The sequence below is a fragment of the Theropithecus gelada genome, chromosome 9 (assembly GCF_003255815.1).
Source record: "Theropithecus gelada isolate Dixy chromosome 9, Tgel_1.0, whole genome shotgun sequence".
NCBI classification, from domain to species: domain Eukaryota; kingdom Metazoa; phylum Chordata; class Mammalia; order Primates; family Cercopithecidae; genus Theropithecus; species Theropithecus gelada.
In genome coordinates, this window is record NC_037677.1 from 106,540,473 (window position 1) to 106,560,611 (window position 20,139).

The 20,139-nt window shown below is 43.4% G+C and overlaps 1 protein-coding gene across 8 annotated transcripts in view; it reads right to left on the reverse strand.

The window, feature by feature from the left end:
- XPNPEP1 (X-prolyl aminopeptidase 1) overlaps nt 1-20,139 on the reverse strand; it is a 61,726-nt gene that overhangs the window by 33,924 nt on the left and 7,663 nt on the right. For 6 of the 8 annotated variants that reach the window (XM_025395908.1, XM_025395907.1, XM_025395903.1 and 3 more), the window contains exons 2-3: nt 18,733-18,821; nt 10,442-10,566 (exon numbers count right to left, since the gene is read on the reverse strand). Coding sequence is in view for 5 of the 8 variants with exons in the window: in XM_025395903.1 (XP_025251688.1) it covers nt 10,442-10,566; nt 18,733-18,821 (214 nt within the window). In the remaining 3 variants the exon portion in view is untranslated. The remainder of the gene's footprint in view (nt 1-10,441; nt 10,567-18,732; nt 18,822-20,139) is intronic. The other 2 variants (XM_025395906.1, XM_025395905.1) reach the window with 1 other exon arrangement.

Sequence of the window (20,139 nt, forward strand, 5' to 3'; positions counted from 1 at the left end):
ATTACGGGCATGAGCCACTGTACCCAGCCTCAGGTCTGACTTTCGAAAGCCCATACCCTTGCAAGCTGCCAAGCAACCTCTTCTAATTTTGTAGAGAAGTTGTACACATCAAGTCCCACAACTGGATTATAAATTCTGAGGGAACAAGGAATACAAGGTATATGCTGCACTTACCTCTACCTTCATCAGCCACATAATAGACATCTCCTACAACCAGCAGTTAGAATTCTGTTCAAGCCTGGTTCCCCACTTACTAGCTGGGTGAACCTGGGGCTCAACTTCCTCATCTGTAAAATGGGGATGAAAATAATGCCTACCTTGAAGGGTTGAGGTGTGACATAAAGCAATTAGTGCATGCCGAACATCTGATGAACTGCAGCACTTATTGCTATGTACTGCACCAAGCTTGACTCTATAGCAAACATAAGAAACTATCTTCTCGAAGTAGACAATCAGCAATTTTAGACAGATACTCCATGAAACATTAACACTAATAAACAGCCATATAAACTATGCTGAATATGCAGTGTGGTATTTGCTACAGTTTAAAGGATGCTCAGATGTGCCTTAGATCCATCAGGCCAAGCTCAGAGGTTTGACTGGGCCACCTAGGATAGATGAAGACAGCAGGAAAACAGTCCAGAGAGAGGGAAAGGTGTGACAAGGCCGAGAAGCAAGAGGCAAGAGGCGAGAGGCCTGTCATGAGGCAGATAGCCAATTAGCCTAATGGCAGGGGCAAGAAGTTCAAGGGAGTAGCTGCAGAGATTTCTGTAAAGGCCGTCTGAAGACAAATAGTCAAAGACCTCAAACATCACACTAAGAGGCTTGAACTTTATCCTGCAAGTTCTAGAGAGACACTAAAAGTTGAAGAGAGGGTGGTGACATGACCAGAGCTGGTTTTTAAGAAGAGGGATCAATATGGCTGGTCACATGCAGATGGAACTTGCCAAGTAAAGCTGACAGCTGACTGCCAAGATAAGCACGAGTAAAGTTACTAGAGTCCACATTAGGGTGACATCTTTCCCCCTCCCTGACCCTATTCTCCCATCAGCCATGAGCCTGGCACTGTGCCTCAAACATACAAGGTTCTCAAGAAAAATGAAACTGAATGAATACAGGGCCATTGGTCCACAGAAAGTACCAAAGGTTAGACTGTGAATGGTGATGCAGACTCCTTGTTTCCAAATATAAGTTTTTGGCATTTTTTTTCTCTCCTAAATGAAACCAAGTCAGGGTATGTGGGAAAAACTGATAGCTGTCCAAAGATTTGTGCTCCTTCCTTAGCGTAGAAGAGTCACTGGAAAGTAGCTGCCCAGCCAGGCCTTCATTCCCACGCCTCCTTACATTGAGGTGAGGTCACATGACTGACTCTTACCAATGAAATATGGGTAAGAGGTGATGCCTGGGTCAGGGCTCTTACAAATGAGTGTGCCCTGTCCATACTCTTTCCCCTTCCAGCAGCTAAAATGATGGCACTATGGGATGGAAAGAGCCTGGATCCCCGAATCACTTTCCCTCAAGGTAGAGGGAAGTCCCCCACCAACCAGGAACACCCACTCTATACTGCTACATGAAATAAGAAATAAGCCTTTACAATACTAGGCCACTGAAACTTCGAGATGTGTTACCACAGCTAGCATTATTCTAACACAACCGATAAAATCACTGTGGGATAAAAATCACTAACCCCACCCCAAGAGAAAGCCTATTTATGAAATACAAAACAAAACAGGAAGCTGACTCCAGGAGAATGGAGTAGGGTCCAAAGAGTTTAGGAAAATCTGATTCACGTCTTCCAGGAGGAGGAACCATAAACAAAGCCAAAAATTCACATTGGCAGAGTCAGTCCCTGACAAAACATCACCCTTTGACTAAGCCAAGCCCAACAACACAATATGGGGTCTTACAGATGAGGAAAATGGGGAATCAGGATTTCTAAAAGGCAGTGCTGGCACAGCTATGACTCCAACCAAGGATTCTCCTGGTTTGAGGCAAGTGGTGACCACAAATCCCAATGTATGACTAGGATGGTACATGAAAGTATCCATGTCTGTACCAGAGAGAACAGACAATCCCTTGCTAAAAAAGTCCCCCAGGGCCCAAGCTCATTAATCCACAACCCTAATACCACAACCCTTGTTCTGAGTTTAAAAATAAGAAATCCTTAAGAGTTACAGAGGACAGAGAGAAGCAGACCACTGGAGTGCCAAGTCCTTGCGTAATTATGCGTTTGAGGTACGTTTTCTCTCTAGCAGGGAACAGTGTGTGGGTGTGTATATTTGTGTTTTGGAAAGTACACAAAGGACAGAATTCAAGATTCCCCTTCACCCTCCCCTCCCCAACCGTAGGAGAAACTCCATCAACCCAGAATCTACCCTGAAACGAAACAATTAGGAACAAGAGCCGCAGGGAATAGCAGCCTCTCTATTACTGAGGAGACGACTATGGCAGGTCACACATGAAGCCAGCCCCTCCTTCTTGTTCTCACAATCACAGCAAGGATCCAGAGCCCCCACTTAACAGAGTCACCCCAACTATGTCTCTCTTCTCCACAGGAACTAAAACAAGGAACCCATTTCTTTCTGTTGATGGTACCATAAACACTCTCAGGCTTCAAACCTTCCCAATCCCCTCTGCCACGTGCCTGCAAGGTCCACATTTAATCCAGGGTCTACTACTTCTCCAAATCCTACCCCTCCTCTCTGCTCCTAACCCCAGTAACCCAAGTCCAGCCCCTCTTTACCCCAACTATGAGATCCTGCAAGACCTAACAGGTTTCCCAATTCGCAGAGTCTCCTTTCTCCAATCCATACTGAACACTGCTCCTTCTGATCATGTCACTCTAAAATCCTGATTCTCGTGGTCAAGGACAACCATGACCAGTGGGGGTAACTCATGGATGGTCTTAATCTGGCCCCTGTTTTCCTTTCTTCTTCAAGCTTATTGTCATGCATGTTCTCCTAATTCCATAGATATCCATGGTATTTCTTACCATTTGACCCAGCCATCCTATTACTGGGTATATACCCAAAGGATTATAAATCATGCTGCTATAAGGACACACGCACACGTATGTTTGTTGTGGCACTATTCACAATAGCGAAGACTTGGAACCAACCCAAATGTCCATCAATGATAGACTGGATTAAGAAAATGTGGCACATATACACCATGGAATTCTATGCTGCCATAAAAAAGGATGAGTTCACGTCCTTTGTAGGGACATGGATGAAGCTGGAAACCATCATTCTCAGCAAACTATCGCAAGGACAGAAAACCAAACACAGCATGTTCTCACTCATAGGTGGGAACTGAACAATGAGATAACTTGGAGACAGAGTGAGGAACATCACACACTGGGGTCTGTCACAAGGTGGGGGAAGGGGGAGGGATAGCATTAGGGGATATACCTAAGGTAAACGACAAGTTAATGAGTGCAGCACACCAACATGGCACATGTATACATGTGTAACAAACCTGCATGTTGTGCTCATGTACCCTAGAACTTAAAGTATAAAAAATAAAATAAAAAGATATCCATGGTATTTCTTGTGCTTCTCTCCCTCTTTCCATGCATCCAAATTCTACCCGTTCACGTTCCAATTTAAATCCTACTTCCTCCATGAAGACTTCCTTGATCCTGCCAGCTTAAAATACTGTCACCTTTGAATTCAGTTCACACTTTAAGTAAACTTACATTACAGTTGCCACCAGCCACATGTGTCTAAGCACTTGAAATGTGGCTGTTGTGACTGAGAAACAGAATACTTAATTTTATTTCACTTTAATAAATTGAAATACAAATTTAAAAACTGATATTCAAGATTCAGTTACTGGAAAACTTTTAGGTAGGTTTAGAAAAACTTGGGTATGTTTTTGAGTCTTGAGTCCACCTTTTCAACTGTTAGTTTTATGAAATCTAAACACAGATCAAATATTTCCAATGAAAATTTCACATTCAAAGTGCAAAGTTTTGGAAATGTAAAATACTTCCCATATTTGAAATTTCAGCATAAAAAGGAATGTAAAGTATCTTCTTAATAATTTTTATAATGATGATGTGCTAAAATAATATTTTGGATATGTTGGATTAATATGCTGTTAAAATTAATTTCACTGCTCTTTTACTTTAATGTGTCTATGAGAACATTTAATATTACATATGTATTTTTACCAGATTTCTACCAGACAGTGCTAATGAGGTCCTTTCACATGACAGGCACCAATTTCTTTTTGTGTTCGCATTTATGACTGTGGCTTACCTATTCTTTAATCTCTTCAAAGGGAATTTCATTCGTCTCTACAACAGTAATAACAACAACAATAGCTGCAGCTAATATGATGAGACTTTTCAGGTGACATCAAGCATTGAAGCTGCAAGCATTCAAGTGCTTCAAGCATTCACATCTACAGTATGAACTCATTTCATCTTAACAATAGCCCATGCGGTACATACTGTCACAATCTCCTTTTTGAGAATACAAAAACTGAGACCCAGAAAGTTTACCTGACACTTCAGAATTTCATGTAACTTGCCTGATGTCAAGCAACTAGTAAGTGGCAAATCTGGCATCTGAACCCAGAGAGGCTCTAGAGCTCATACACTTACCTATATGCTAACTACCTGCCCTCTGCATTTGCCCCAGGACCTAGTCCCGAGCAGCAGTCAGAAAACATGCAAACAAACAAAACACAACTTCCCCACATACGTAAGACAGACAGCTAAGCTACAGCAGTAGAAATGACAGTGAAGATTATAAAAGAAAAAGTGGAGAGGGGTGATGAAGATGGAAGGACAGCAAGAGTGCAAAAAATGTAAGAGTGTGAAGTCTAAACAGCGACTTCTGCAATAAGAGCAACAGCTAACACCGAGCAAGCTTGACACATTTTGTATTTTCAGGATGTTGCTAGAAAACACATCTGTCTGGGATTAAAGCCTCAGTTTCCTCATGGAGGGAAAAGCCATCCAATTCTGATATTGCAGGATCATTAGCAGGAGATAAAGAGCTGAGGGAAAGCCTGGAACACACCCTGTGGCTTGGATGGCCTCACTGCCACTCCCAGAAGAAATTGCTTTGGGTGTATTAGGCCACACCTACTGTCAAAGGTAGAACATTTTTAAGTATCAGTCAGGGTATCCAAAAATCAGCTTTATGATGACCAAACAAACAAACAAAAAGAGCTGGAAAAGGAACAGCACCCAGAACCAAGAACATCAAGATGAACTTGACTTAGCTACAAGATGTCGGTGTCTCCTACCAGTAAACACACAGATAATATCCTAACTCCAGGCAAAAGAAAACTGAAACTGAAACACAAAGACTACAAAGCTTCCAACACACCCTTAACCAGAAACCTTCAACTTTTAATTCAAGTAACATACGCTGGTCAAATCTTTCTGTATACTGAGGCCTCCCCTGGAGGTGAAGATTCACAAATAGTAGAGCTATTAAGGAGTCTTCAGCTGGGGTTCCATGACCACCTGTGAGAACCCTTTCGGAGGAGGGCCCCAATTTCAGACAACTGTGCCAGGGGACTTACAGAACTGCCCAAACCAACTGCTACATAATCATAATGTGCTCCAGTTGCAGGAACCACCAATAGGGTGACTGCAATCAAATTGGCCTAGGGCAACTGTCCAATGCTTGAAGGGCAGCAAATTAAAAATGCCACTGGTGAGTCCAGCAGAGAATCCATGTGACATGAAGCCCACATCCAAAGGCTGAGGCCTGGGACTGACAGGAAACAAGGAAGAACTCATTAGAGGGGCCCAAAGAAAAAACAAAATTCCTTGAAGACAAGGCAATGGTCTGCCCTTCTTAAACAGGGGAGTGCCCAGCTCCTCTGCTACCTACGACTCCTACCATAACTCAGGCCCAAATCACAGTGGCCAGCCTACTTCCTCATCCAGTCCTTGGTCAAGATGATACTTTGCTTCATATCAAGTTGGTCAAATTTTTTGTTTGTTTGTTTGGTTTTTTGTTTTTTGAGACAGGATCTTGCTCTGTCACCTAGGCTGGAGCGCAGTGGCATGATCTCAGCTCACTGCAACCTCCACTCCCAGGTTCAAGTGATTCTCCCACCACAGCCTCCCAAGAAGTCAGGACTACAGGCATGAGCCACCACACCCAGCTAATTTTTGTATTTTTTGGCAGAGACGGGGTTTCACCATGTTGACCAGCCTGGTTTCGAACTCCTGGCCTCAGGTGATCGGCCCGCCTCAGCCTTCCAAAATGCTCAGATTACAGGCGTGAGCCACCATACCCAGCCTGAAGTTGATCAATCTTATTTGTCTATTCTAAAGAACACAGATGAACCTCACCAAGTCTATCCTCACCTTCCCACTGCCTACTAAATTTAACAGTTATGTACCCAGCCTCATGGCCTCCTCCCATGCCACCACCCCGCTTCCAGCTTGATATTCTACTTTCCCTATATTCTGCCAGGCTGAACAGTCAGCGAGCTGGTGCCTGAATATACCTCTCACTCTGACCTCTCCCTTCATCCACCTCTACATGCAAGACCCATCATCGGATGAAAAGTGCTATCACAGAACAACACATAAAGGTATTCCATGGAACACTAGATTCTCCCACCCCACCCCTGAAATAACTAGGAAAATTCCATGGACATTTAAGTCCGAAAAAAGTTGAATACTTTATCCCCTCCTTAGAGGTACAGAGTGCACATCGGCATATTAAAGGCCCTGAGAAGTCCTGCAGCTATGAAACTCACAGGGGCAAAGGACTTGAATAAACATTTTCTCCAAACAAAATATACAAATGGGACCAAAAAGCATATGAAAAGATACTCAACAACACTAATCATCAGGTAATACAAATCAAATCTACAATGAGCCATCACCTCACAACAAAACAAAAAATAACGAGTGTTGGTGAGGAAGTGGAAGAACTGGAACCCTGCGCACCATTGGTGGGAATGCAAAATAGTACAGGTGCTGTGGAAAACAGTATGGAAGCTCCCCCAGAAATTACAAATAGAAGGATCATATGATCTGGCAATCTCACTTGTGGGCATATATCCAAAAGAATGGAAAACAGGATCTTAAAAAGATATTTGCAAACCCATGTTCATTGCAACATTGCTCACAATAGCCAAGAGGTGGAAAAAACTGAAATGACCATCCACAGAACAGGTTAAAAAAAAAAAAAAAGCCGGGCGCGGTGGCTCAAGCCTGTAATCCCATCACTTTGGGAGGCCGAGACGGGCGGATCACGAGGTCAGGAGATCGAGACCATCGTGGCTAACACGGTGAAACCCCGTCTCTACTAAAAAATACAAAAAACTAGCCGGGCGAGGTGGCGGGCGCCTGTAGTCCCAGCTACCTGGGAGGCTGAGGCAGGAGAATGGCATAAACCCGGGAGGCAGAGCTTGCAGTGAGCCGAGATCCGGCCACTGCACTCCAGCCTGGGCGACAGAGCGAGACTCCGTCTCAAAAAAAAAAAAAAAAAAAAGTCTCTAAATAAAATGGAATATTATTCAGCCTTATAAAAGAAAGAAATCCTGTTACACGTTACAACATGGATGAACCTTGGGCACTATGCTAAGTGAAATAAGCCAGTCACAAAAAGACAAATACTGCATGATTCCAATTACATGCATTATCTAAAGTAGGCAAACTTTTTTTGAGACGGAATCTCGCTCTGTCACCCAGGCTGGAGTACAGTGGCGCAATCTCGGCTGGCTCACTGCAACCTCCGCCTCTCAGGATCAAGCAAATTCTCCTGCCTCAGCCTCCTGAGCAGAGGGATTACAGGCGCGTGCCAGCACACCTGGCTAATTTTTGTATTTTTAGTAGAGACAGGGTTTCACCATGTTGATCAGGCTGATCTCCAACTCCTGACCTCATGATCCACCTGCCTCGGCCTCCCAAAGTGCTGGGATTACAGGCGTGAGCCACCGTGACTGGCCCGGCAAAATCTTAGAAAGAGAAAGTAGAATAGTGGTTGCCAGGGATAGGAGGGGAGAAGAGAGACTGGGAGGAACTGTTTAATCGATACACAGTTTCAGTTTTGCAAGATGAAAAAGTCCTAGAGATCTGTTGCACAACAACATGTGCATGCAGGCCGAGCAAGATCCTGTCTCAAAAAACTTTGGGAGGCCGAGGCGGGTGGATCACGAGGTCAGGAGATGGAGACCATCCTGGCTAACACGGTGAAACCCCGTCTCTACTAAAAAATACAAAAAACTAGCCGGACAAGGTGGCGGGCGCCTGTAGTCCCAGCTACTCGGGAGGCTGAGGCAGGAGAATGGCGCAAACCCGGGAGGCAGAGCTTGCAGTGAGCTGAGATCCAGCCACTGCACTCCAGCCTGGGCAACACAGTGAGACTCCGTCTCAAAAAAAAAAAAAAAGAAAAAAAAAAAAATTTGCATGTAGTTAACACTACAGTATTGTACATTTTTAAATGATTAAAATAAATGTCGTATTACACATTTTTTACCACAATAAAAAAACGCTGTTCAGCTCATTTCATTTTCTCAACTAACAAATATATTTTTTGTAGAGCATCTTACAAGACACAACAGGAATACTGAAGAACACAGTTTGGGGAACACTGTTCTAAACATCAAAGTATCCTAAACTTCATACCGTTGTCTCAGACATTCGATCCCCTTGGTAATTCATTTGAAGCCCTTCATTTGCCCCTAAGGCTAGGAAATCCATGTCTCCAGGCAGAGATCCAATCTTGTGGTTGAGTGGTCCCCAGGTTAACACAGGCCTGACATTGTCACAACCATGTAGACTAGGAACTCTGGGGAGAGGCAGGAAGTCAGCCAGCCAGAATGGATATGTTTTGGGATCTTGCTCAACTTACAGAAATACCCTTATCTACCACCCCCTCCATTATGGTGGACTGGTAGACCCCCATTACTCATGTCTGACATCACACAGACACACACACAGACACAGACACACAGACACGCGCACGTGCACACACACAGAGTAACCAGGACCATACAGAACCAAGTTGCTACATATACCAATCAAGTTCTCACCCTGGACTTTGAATTTGGGGGATTAAGGTTCTAGTTCAATCTGGTATTTTGAAAGTAAGAGAAGAAAAGATATAAATGTAGGTGTTATCAGGTTTATATGACCCACCCAGTTGGCTGAAAAAAAGAAACTGATATGCAGCAAGACCTGAAAACCCTCCCGTCCCAGTTCTTCTTGAGGGCCTGCTGCATTCTTGCCCTCAGCTTCCACAAGACACCCTATCTGAGGCCCTGACATGCATAACTCTGAGAGCACCATTCACAATCTGGCGTTGTGCCAATATGGTGGCTCTGCCCTTGAATCCTTATAAAGCATTTTTACTGATCAAGGTATCTCAAGGCAGTTTCTACAACCTGCAACTGAAGAATCCTGTAACAACAGTTTTATTTCCCACTACTGCTTTTTACTTCCCTGGTCTCTTGCCAGGGAAACCTGTCCCATTGTTTCTGAAAAGCACTCGAAGCTTCCCTGTTTCTTGCCTTCACTGCCACTAATACTTTTACCTAGAACCTCTTTCCTCCTTCTCCACCCCATCCCTCTATTTACCCAAACTCCATCCATCCTTCAAGGTCCAACTCAAATGCCTCCCCTGCGCCATGAAGCTCTTCATCATCTTCCCCTCCCACCCTCAAACTTCCACAGCCTTCTGTCCGGATTTTCTTGATCACACTTACCACATTTTACAATGCAGGTATGTGCATGTACATCTAAACTCCATTATTAAGCTGTATGCTTCTTAAAACCAGGAACAATTCTCATCTCTGTATCATGTCTGATACCTGAGATGGGTAGGGCCTTATACACAAGCAAAGGCTAGGAAAACTATACTTACAGATGATTCTGTGGAAAAATAGCACTCTTATATTATTTCATCTCACTAAACCATAACCCCAGTGAGAGCAGACATTCAACCTTAAGTTCACCTTTGAACCCTACAGCACTATAACCACAGTGTAAGCACTCAAACACTTGCTCATTCAATGACCTCACAGTGGATCCTAGAATCCTTTTACCCTACTGCCCGTCAACCCTATCACATGAGGTCTCTGCCTCTCCAACTCTCCTGGATTGGGCAAAAGAAAGACAGGGCAAACAATTCTGCTAGGAACAGAATGTGGCAGAGAAGATGCGGAGTATGCCACCAACAGAAAGTTCCAGAACTTCTGTCCCTTAATTTGCCCACTAATTCTTCATTGAAAGATGGCTAAGTCACTGGAATCAAGGAACCCAGGGCCAATCCACAAGCATTCAGTAAGACCTACTGGACACAGATCCCCATAGCAAGCCCTGGAAGGGCCTGGTTGTGGCCCTGGTTGTGGGTTGACAATTAGAATCCTACAAATGCATTAGGGCTGGGCAAAAAAAAAAGACTGAAAAGAAAGGAGAGGCTGAGGAGTTCCATCACAGCCCATTTCCACGCAGTACCTGATGAGCATCTCCCGATGGGATGATGTAGGCCTGGATCGGTTCAGTCACATACTCAGAGTTCCTCATGGCTTGTCTCAGCTGCCGAAGCAGCTCTGAAGTCACCTTTGGAGGCATTCTGCTGTCTGCAACAACAGGAGAGTTTATTTCAAAACCAGCCTGCCCCCTGCAATTCAATGTCCAGTTCGAAGTGGGCCACAGAGAGGAGTGCCTTCCACGTTCTGACCCACTCCCAGTTAGGTCTTCAAACTGACCACCCCACCACCAGACCGAGACCAAAGCTGCCAGAAACACTAATGTTCACAGTTCTTAAATACTACCTCCAAGTAGCCATTTGTGGCCAGCAAAGTTTACCTACTAACCATTTTCAAATTGACTGGTTACCTCTGTCACTCCTAGGATTTCACTCATGAATAGAAGATAAATAAGTACACAGAAATTTAGGTGTTTATCTTTGTTTATAGTAGAAAAAAACAGGAGAAGTGTATGATTTTATAGTTAATAGTTAAATAAACTATAATACATACAACAGTATACTGTGTACTCATTACAAATTACACAGACCTAGAAAAGAATTACATAGAGTTACATATTTGATTACATATTTGATACCTAGAGAACACTTGTGGGTGATTAAAAACAGATGACAGGCCAGGTAAGGTGGCTCACGCCTGTAATCCCAGCACTTTAGGAGAGGCCAAAGCAGGCAGATCACAAGGTCAGGAGATCGAGACCATCCTGGCCAATATGGTGAAACCCCATCTCTACAAAAATATAAAAAATTAGCCAGGTGTGGTGGCACGTGCCTGTAGTCCCAGCTACTCCAGAGGCTGAGGCAGGATCGCTTGCACTCGGGATGCAGAGGTTGCAGTGACCTGAGACCACACCACTGCACTCCAGCCTAACAAAAGACTAAGACTCCATCTCAAAAACAACAAACAACAACAAAAACAAAAAAAAAAAGATAACCAAAAAAAAAAAACCACATATAGATTGTTCTTATTTAAAATTGTGTATGTATATTTGCAGAGAGAAGTTTCTATAAGGAGAGTCACCCAAGTGTTAAGAGTGGTTACCTTTGAGTAAGTAAATTTGGAGTGATTATTGTCTTCTTGTATTTTTCTGCTTTTTAAATTTGACTGCTTTAAAAGAAGTATGTTTTATAAACTTTTTGTTAAATACCCAGCTAGATTTAGAGAAGAAAGTTCCGTCCACTAGGAGTCAAAAGTCTTATCTTCTAGTGAATACCTGCTACCAACCAGCTGTGCAAGGGAGAAGGGGCCAGGGCCTCAATGCTCTGTTCTCCTCTTTTAAAGTATGGCAGGAGTGGCCGGGCGCGGTGGCTCATGCCTGTAATCCCAGCACTTTGGGAGGCCAAGGCGGGTGGATCACGAGGTCAGGAGACCAAGACCATCCTGGTTAACACAGTGAAACCCCATCTCTACCAAAAATACAAAAAAATTAGCCGGACATGGTGGCAGGCGCCTGTAGTCCCAGCTACTTGGGAAGCTGAGGCAGGAGAATGGCGTGAACCCGGGAGGCAGAGCTTGCAGTGAGCCAGGATCACGCCACTGTACTGCAGCTCTAGGCAACAGAGCGAGACTCTGTCTTGATACTTTATCTAAAGTATGGCGGGAGTGGATGAGACCCAAGGTTTTCAAACAAAGTCCCAAGGCTCCAGGGGAGTCTACCATTCAAATAAAACCAGAGCTGGAATCACCAGCTTTAGAAAATACAAATAGGAATAGAAATATAAAACTAAATAAACTGAAATGTAAAAGATGTTAACTGTGGTCCTACTAGAAATTCGTAAACTTGTTTCATCTATATCTATAGTCAGGGATAGTCTCTTGTACTCACTAAGTGGAAGCACAGATGATGCACGCTGACTTAACCACTTTAGTTGGTTCTTCAAAAAGACCTTTTCTCAACAATCACTGATATTAGTTAATGTTCTGATAAACATCATAGCTGTAGTCCTATGTCTACATAAAAAAAACAACTTCAGAAGAAGCCAATTATAGAATAGTGATCATGCATATCTCACTATATCCTATACACTGGCACAAAACTATACTATTAGAATTCAAAGTAGAATGAGTTTTTCCAACCATTTTTAATAGACTTCATTTTTTACAGCAGTTACAGGTTCACAGCAAAACTGAGCAGAAAATATAGAGTTCCCACGTAGCTTCAGTTCCAACACACACATAGCCCCCTGCCACTATCTGCATGCCCCACCAGAGTAGTACATTTGTTAAAATGGATAAACTTATATTAACACATCATCATCACCCTAGGTCCACAGCTTACTCCTGCATTCATTCGTGGTGTTGTACATTCTATGGGTTTTGAACAACGTGTAATGGCACGTATCCACCATTATAGTATCACACAGAGTACTTTCACTGCCCTGAAAATTCTCTGTGCACATGCAGCCTATTCATTCCTCCCTCCGCCTCTCCTCTAACCCCTGACAATAACTGAGCTTTTCTACTGTCTCCATAGTTTTGCCTTTTCTAAAATGTCATATAGTCAGAAACATACAATATGTAGCCTTTCCAGACTGACTTCTTTCACTTAAGAATATGCATTTAAGGCCGGGCGCGGTGGCTCAAGCCTGTAATCCCAGCACTTTGGGAGGCCGAGACGGGTGGATCACGAGGTCAGGAGATCGAGACCATCCTGGCCGACATGGTGAAACCCCGTCTCTACTAAAAAATACAGAAAACTAGCCGGGCGAGGTGGCGGGCGCCTGTAGTCCCAGCTACTCGGGAGGCTGAGGCAGGAGAATGGCGTGAACCCGGGAGGCGGAGCTTGCAGTGAGCTGAGATCCGGCCACTGCACTCCAGCCTGGGCGGCAGAGCAAGACTCCGTCTCAAAAAAAAAAAAAAAAAAAAAAAAAAAAAAAAAGAATATGCATTTAAGCCAGGCACGGTGGCTCATACCTGTAATCCCAGCACTTTGGGAGGCCAAGGCGGGCGGATCACCTGAGGTTGGGAGTTCAAGACCTCCCTGACCAACATAGAGAAACCCCATCTCTACTAAAAATACAAAATTAGCTGGGCATGGGGGCACATGCGTGTAATCCTAGCTACTCGGGAGGCTGAGGCAGGAGAATTGCTTGAACCCAGGAAGCAGAGGTTGTGGTGAGCCAAGATTGCACTATTGCACTCCAGCCTGGGCAACAAGAGCAAAACTTTGTCTCAAAAAAAAAAAAAAAAAAAAAAAAGGAATATGCATTTAAGGTTCCTCTATGTCTTTTTATTGCTTGATAGCTCATTTCTTTAGCCCTGAATAATACTCCATTGTCTGGATGTACCATCATTTATCCATTCACCTGCTGAAGGACATATTGGTTGTTTCCAGGTTCTGGTAACCATGAATAAAGCTGCATCTGTGTGCAGGTTTTAGGTGGACATAAGATTTCAACTCATTTGGTGTTTTTGGTGTTTTGGAGTTTGCCAACTCATTTTTTAACAAATAAAAATATTTGGACAGGCACAGTGGCTCACGCCTGTAATCCCAGCACTTTGGGAGGCCGAGGCGGGCGGATCACAAGGTCAGGAGTTCAAGACCATCCTGCCTAATGTGGTGAAATCCCGTCTCTACTAAAAATACAAAAAAATTAGCCGGGCGTGGTGGTGGTCGCCTATAGTCCCAGCTATTCAGGAGGCTGAGGCAGCAGAATGGCGTGAACCTGGGAAGCACAGCTTGCAGTGAGCCAAGTTCACGCCACTGCACTCCAGCCTGGGCGACAGAGCAAGACTCCATCTCAAAAAAAAAAAAATTTTTTACTTAATCAAAAACATTGTAACATACAACTCTGTAAGTAATGGAGAGTTAAATCAAGGCAATTACATGAGGTGATCTTCAAGGACTGACATCCTGACTTACTGTAGCTTAAACCCTGCTGGGCATAGGTCCTTTTTGGATCTTTTTCTTTAGCATACTCATTTGCTTCTTCCTTTTCATCATCACCAGCACCTTAGGCTTCTATGCCTCAGTTGTTATGGTTATCTCCAACAGAATCCCCTATAGGGTACCATACTGATCTTAAGCTAGAAAAAGTGCCTCACTTACCATCTGCAGCAAGGGCAACTTCAACAAGCAGGCCCTAGGACTCAACCCCGGAGTCTCAGAAGACAGAAGTACTCAAAGGAAGAGTAAATGGAAACTGTCCTACTCATAATTCAAGCACATCCATGTTCCTTGCATTACAGCTGCTTCTGAATATTGTTCAGAGGGGCATTCTTTTTTTTTTCTGAGGGGAGACAGGGTCTTACTACATTGTCCAGGCTGGACTCCTGGGCTCAAGTGATCCTCCCACCTCAGCCTCCCAAGTAAGTGGGACTACAGGTACACACCACTGCATCCAGCTATCCTTTCCTTTTGTCTAATCTACTGAGCCTATAATTTCTCACCTATCAGAGAAAAAGGGATCAGAAGTACCTGGTCTGATCCAAGTTTATATGTCAACACCTCCACTGGGGGTTGAAAATAAAGCCCACCGTGATCTCACAAGCTTGCCAGCATCTAAAAATTTTACTCTGATATCTTTCAGGAGCTTCAGAATAGATTTATTGTGTTTTCAAATCATATTTCTGAGCAAGTAATCATTCTTAAAAACAGTCAAGCAAAAACGAAGCTTTCTTTAGAGCAGGACTTCAACACTGGCTGCGCATTAGGACTATCTGGGGAACATCTGACTTAACTGGTCTGGAGTACAGCCTTGGCTTCAGGAGTTTTAAAATGCAAAAATGTAAGAGTCCAAAATACTTTCTTTCAAGATCATTTATTTCTTTATAGAATGTGCCTTCCATTTAGGTACATTCTGACTTAAGGATTTTGGTGGCACTACTGGATGTTTAGTACTGATTATGGTATCAATATTATCAGTCACTAACTTCATCAATAAAGTTAACACAACCAATGATGAGCACAAAATCTTCAACTGCAAACTAAAAACCAACAAAAACAAACTGGAGCTCTTCAAAAACATCCTCTGCTTCCCAGTCATCACAACCTGCCTCCTCATTTCCACATTCTGACCTTCATCACCACCACCATCACATCATCACGTTTCCCCTGGGGACTGGTGGATCAGACCCCCACAGAATCATGAGCCTCATCAGTCTCACTGCCACTCCTCTCCACAATGCTACCTGCCCCCATCGACACTCAACACTTTCCCTCTTCCTGCTTCCTCATCCTTCAGGCCCATCACATTCATGTTCTGGGTGAAATGCAACTACTTCTTTATCATCAATATCAGACATGATGAAAGAAGTCTCAACGCCATAACCAACAGTTAAGATGTGGTAAGGGGGCCGGGCGCGGTGGCTCAAGCCTGTAATCCCAGCACTTTGGGAGGCCGAGTCGGGTGGATCACGAGGTCAGGAGATCAAGACCATCCTGGCTAACATGGTGAAACCCCGTCTCTACTAAAAATACAAAAAACTAGCCGGGCGTGGTGGCGGGCGCCTGTAGTCCTAGCTACTCGGAGGCTGAGGCGGGAGAATGGCGTGAACCCGGGAGGTGGAGCTTGCAGTGAGCCGAGATCGCGCCACTGCACTCCAGCCTGGGCGACAGAACGAGACTCCGTCTCAAAAAAAAAAAAAAAAAAAAAGATGTGGTAAGGGGCAGGGGCAGCAACAGTGAAGGTGAAGAAGACAGTAACAGGCAATGGCTGAGGCAGTGAGGCAGCTACCACTGAAGTGAATACAGTGGGCCCTGCTGGCTGAGGCAGCTGTAGCCACAAGGAAAACAGGTGATGAAAGTGACTGAATGGGTGAGCAGCTGGAGCTAAGGAGAGAACAAAATTGGTGCAATTATATAAGTCCTAGCCACTGAGGTGGCACTGGTTGAAAAGGCAGCCAAGATGGAGGAAGTGAAAGTTGTAGCTGATGACCCTCGTAATTTGTAATAAGAAGTAAATGAGTTACTATACGTATGGCACTTAGAAACAGTTCCTGGCAAATAACAAACGTCATGTAAATGTTTAATGTTATTAGAGTAAGACATACAACTAACCATAAATGCAATGTGATAAATCGTGTAATAGGTGTACATACCACTTCTCCTGAAGGCAGGGATGATGTCATGTCTGTATCCATGTATCTATAACTAACATATACATATGCTCATTCGAAGATGGCTAAATCAAATTCACAACATCGTGTCTACGATTTTTTCAGACTCAATGAACAGTAATGAATCTTCAGTGACAGATAGGCTCTTGCAAGGTGCTGTATTATGACATCTGCTCATTCCATATCCTATGACTTTTCAGAAATGTTAGAAACAGTCAAGAGCTAAGCAAAGTGTGCAGGAAAGTAGGAAGCCAAGAGCAACAGGCCTAGTCCATTATGAAACATTAGCCTATACACTGCCAGATATTTTCAAACTATGCCTTACAGCCAATGACTCACTTAAAAGTCTTGCATATACAGGTCTGCTTTTAGAAATAAGTTCCCACAACTTCAGCCTTTATCACAAACAAGATTTTTCACTGATTGTACATGAAAAGCACACCATACTTATCTCACTGGCGGCCAGGCAAATTAAACATAACATGTGTGAAAGCACCATGCACAGCACCTAATATACTGCAGGAGCTCAAGAAATATTTGAATCTGGATCTGAAGCACCAACTGGAATTCCCACGTCTCGTTACAAGAATGGAAGGGGCCCGTTTACTCCAATTTCAGCACCTTAACACAGGCATAGATGCTCTTCCAGCATCCATAGCTTTAGAGGTAGTGCTTTGTTTCTCTGTTGCACAGCTGAGGGAAGGCTAAGGGACTTACATACATTAGTGGCTAATTCTCACAACAATTCTCCAAGGCAGGTTTCACTATTCTCATTTTACACATAAAGGAACAGGAGTTAAAAGGAGTTAAGTACTTGCCCAAGTCAGCTGGATCATCAGGAACCAAAAACTCAAGGTCTACGCAATTCTCAGGTCCATGCTCTATTACACCATATTATCTGGGGGACATAACAGAGGCTTAAAGTGTTCTAAGACAGAAGCAAAACAAGTGAGCTCCAGTTTCCAACTGAGATCTACAACCTCAGGCAATTGAAGCTTTCTAACCTCTATTTCCTCATACATTACAAAAAGAAAAAGAAGTTATCTTCCAATTCCAAGTTTGATGATTCCATCACTTTTTTCCTTTCTTTACTTTCTTTTTCCTCCTTCCTCTGCTACCTCCTAATATGGTCCAAACTGTGTGGGATACATCTATATTTTTTAAAGAAAAAGGATCTAAAATTTCATGCAATTATAGCATTGCTCTTCCAAACAGAGATTAGATAGGCATGGTTTCTTATGTACTTTAAGAGATCAATTTTTCAGGCCAGGCGCGGTGGCTCACGCCTGTAATTCCAGCACTTTGGGAGGCCGAGGCAGGCGGATCACGAGGTCAGGAGATCGAGACCATCCCGGCTAACACGGTGAAACCCCGTCTCTACTAAAAATACAAAAAATTAGCCGGGCGAGGTGGCGGGCGCCTGTAGTCCCAGCTACTCGGGAGGCTGAGGCAGGAGAATGGCATGAACCCAGGAGGCAGAGCTTGCAGTGAGCCGAGATTGTGCCACTGCACTCCAGCCTGGGCGACAGAGTGAGACTCTGCCTCAAAAAAAAAAAAAAAAAAGAGAGATTAATTTTTCAGTCAGCTATAAAAAAAAAACAAACAAAAAAAAAAACGTGGTTCTCCTGAGTAGTCGGTACAACCGTACTGGCTTACATGGGATAGAAATACAGTAATACACAACTTTTCAGAATTCAGGTTTCTGGTAACCCATCAGACAATTAACCAGTTCTGGGGAGAAGGGACAGCCAAGAAATATTTCCCAAAAAGACTGTCCTAAATGTACACTCAATTTATAAAGCTCAATAATATAAGCTTTTCTCATTTTGCAATCTTATGATCAAAATTGAAAGCGAATTTCTAAGATAATCAATAAAGGACTATATTAGAGAAATACAGAACATTTTCAATAATAACCTATCTCCTCCTCCACCACCACCCCCCCGACAAAAATGGAAAACGCAAAAAATAATAATAATAATAAAAGTTGGAATTCTCTAAAAAATGGTAAATATATAGAAACAGTAACCAACCACTTAGGAAGCCAAAAAACAAAATGGTTTTTAACTTCCAGGTACTCACGCCCAGTCATGATCTATTACTAATTCCTTACCCTCTTTTCTCACCCAACCTGGGGTTGGGGTGAAGATCTAAAATCCTTTACAGATGTTCCATCTAATTTCCAGACAAAATTATTACCTGTATCCACACCTGTGTCTCCTGAGTGTGTCACCTCGTGAGGTTCAATTATTCTTAAATTTCTCAGCTGAAAATCCTGGTGATTCGCCCTTAAGGAGAGAAAGAACAGGAAGTTGCAGACTTTGACCACAATAAAAGTGGCAGCTCAATCAGAAGAGGCATCACTTAACAGTTCTCTAACATGAATCAGAAAAACTCTCACCCCCATTATCAGTGGCAGAATAAATAAAAGTTTGATGTAAAACTTGCAGGCGTAAAACATCGCCATTGCAGGTTAACCTTCTCAGTTCTAGCTTTCGGTTCATAAATTCTCTTCAGCTATGTCTAACTTCCTGTTTAATTAGACTAAGAAGACTTACTTTCAATGACTGTTTTTTCCTTACACAAGTTCTATTTGATTCATTTTCACATCGGCCTGTTCTTTCTTTATGGTGTCCTATTCTTTCACTCTGGTTTCTATGCCTTCTCTTTGTGCCTTCATTATTTTAGGCCCTTATTTTATAATTTCTCCCATACTTTCAAACAGATCTTGGGAGACTAACCCTCATATCTGCTGGGTCTGCTGCCTCTCCCTCTTGGTGGTTCATTCCTTCTGTGCTTTGTGATCCATCTCTTATTAAGAGCTTATCTTCAATAGAGGCTATTTATCTATAAGAATGTGATGGGTCCTGGTTTGTACAAGCAGTTCTGTGATTGCTTGCTTCTAAGACTTTCACATTAATTTCTTAGCTAGAAGATTTGCACACAAACTTCTTGTTCCCATATGGGGATAGTCTAATGCCCTGGACACCAGGCATGAAGGTCTATATCTGCATCTGATCATTTTCCCAGGCTCAGGTTACTAGTATACCATTCAGGTGTTAGGTTCCCTCTACATTTTTGGCACTTGAGGATTTCTCTTTCTTTCAAGTTCATTCAGTCAACAAATATTTATTGAAAAATCTTCCATAATCCGGGCCCTGTTCTGGACACAACAGTGAACAAAATAGACAAGATCTCTGACTTTAACAAATGTACATGGGGCAAGGCAGGGAGATTGGGGAGAGGATAGGGAAGAGAAGGCAACAGACACAAAACAAGTACACGGTATGTCAGGTAATAAGAACTTGTTGGCCGGGCGCGGTGGCTCAAGCCTGTAATCCCAGCACTTTGGGAGGCCGAGATGGGCGGATCACGAGGTCAGGAGATCGAGACCATCCTGGCTAACACGGTGAAACCCCGTCTCTATTAAGAAATACAAAAAATAGCCGGGCGAGGTGGCAGCGCCTGTAGTCCCAGCTACTCGGGAGGCTGAGGCCGGAGAATGGCGTGAACCCGGGAGGCGGAGCTTGCAGTGAGCTGAGATCCGGCCACTGCACTACAGCCTGGGTGACAGCGCGAGACTCCATCTCAAAAAAAAAAAAAAAA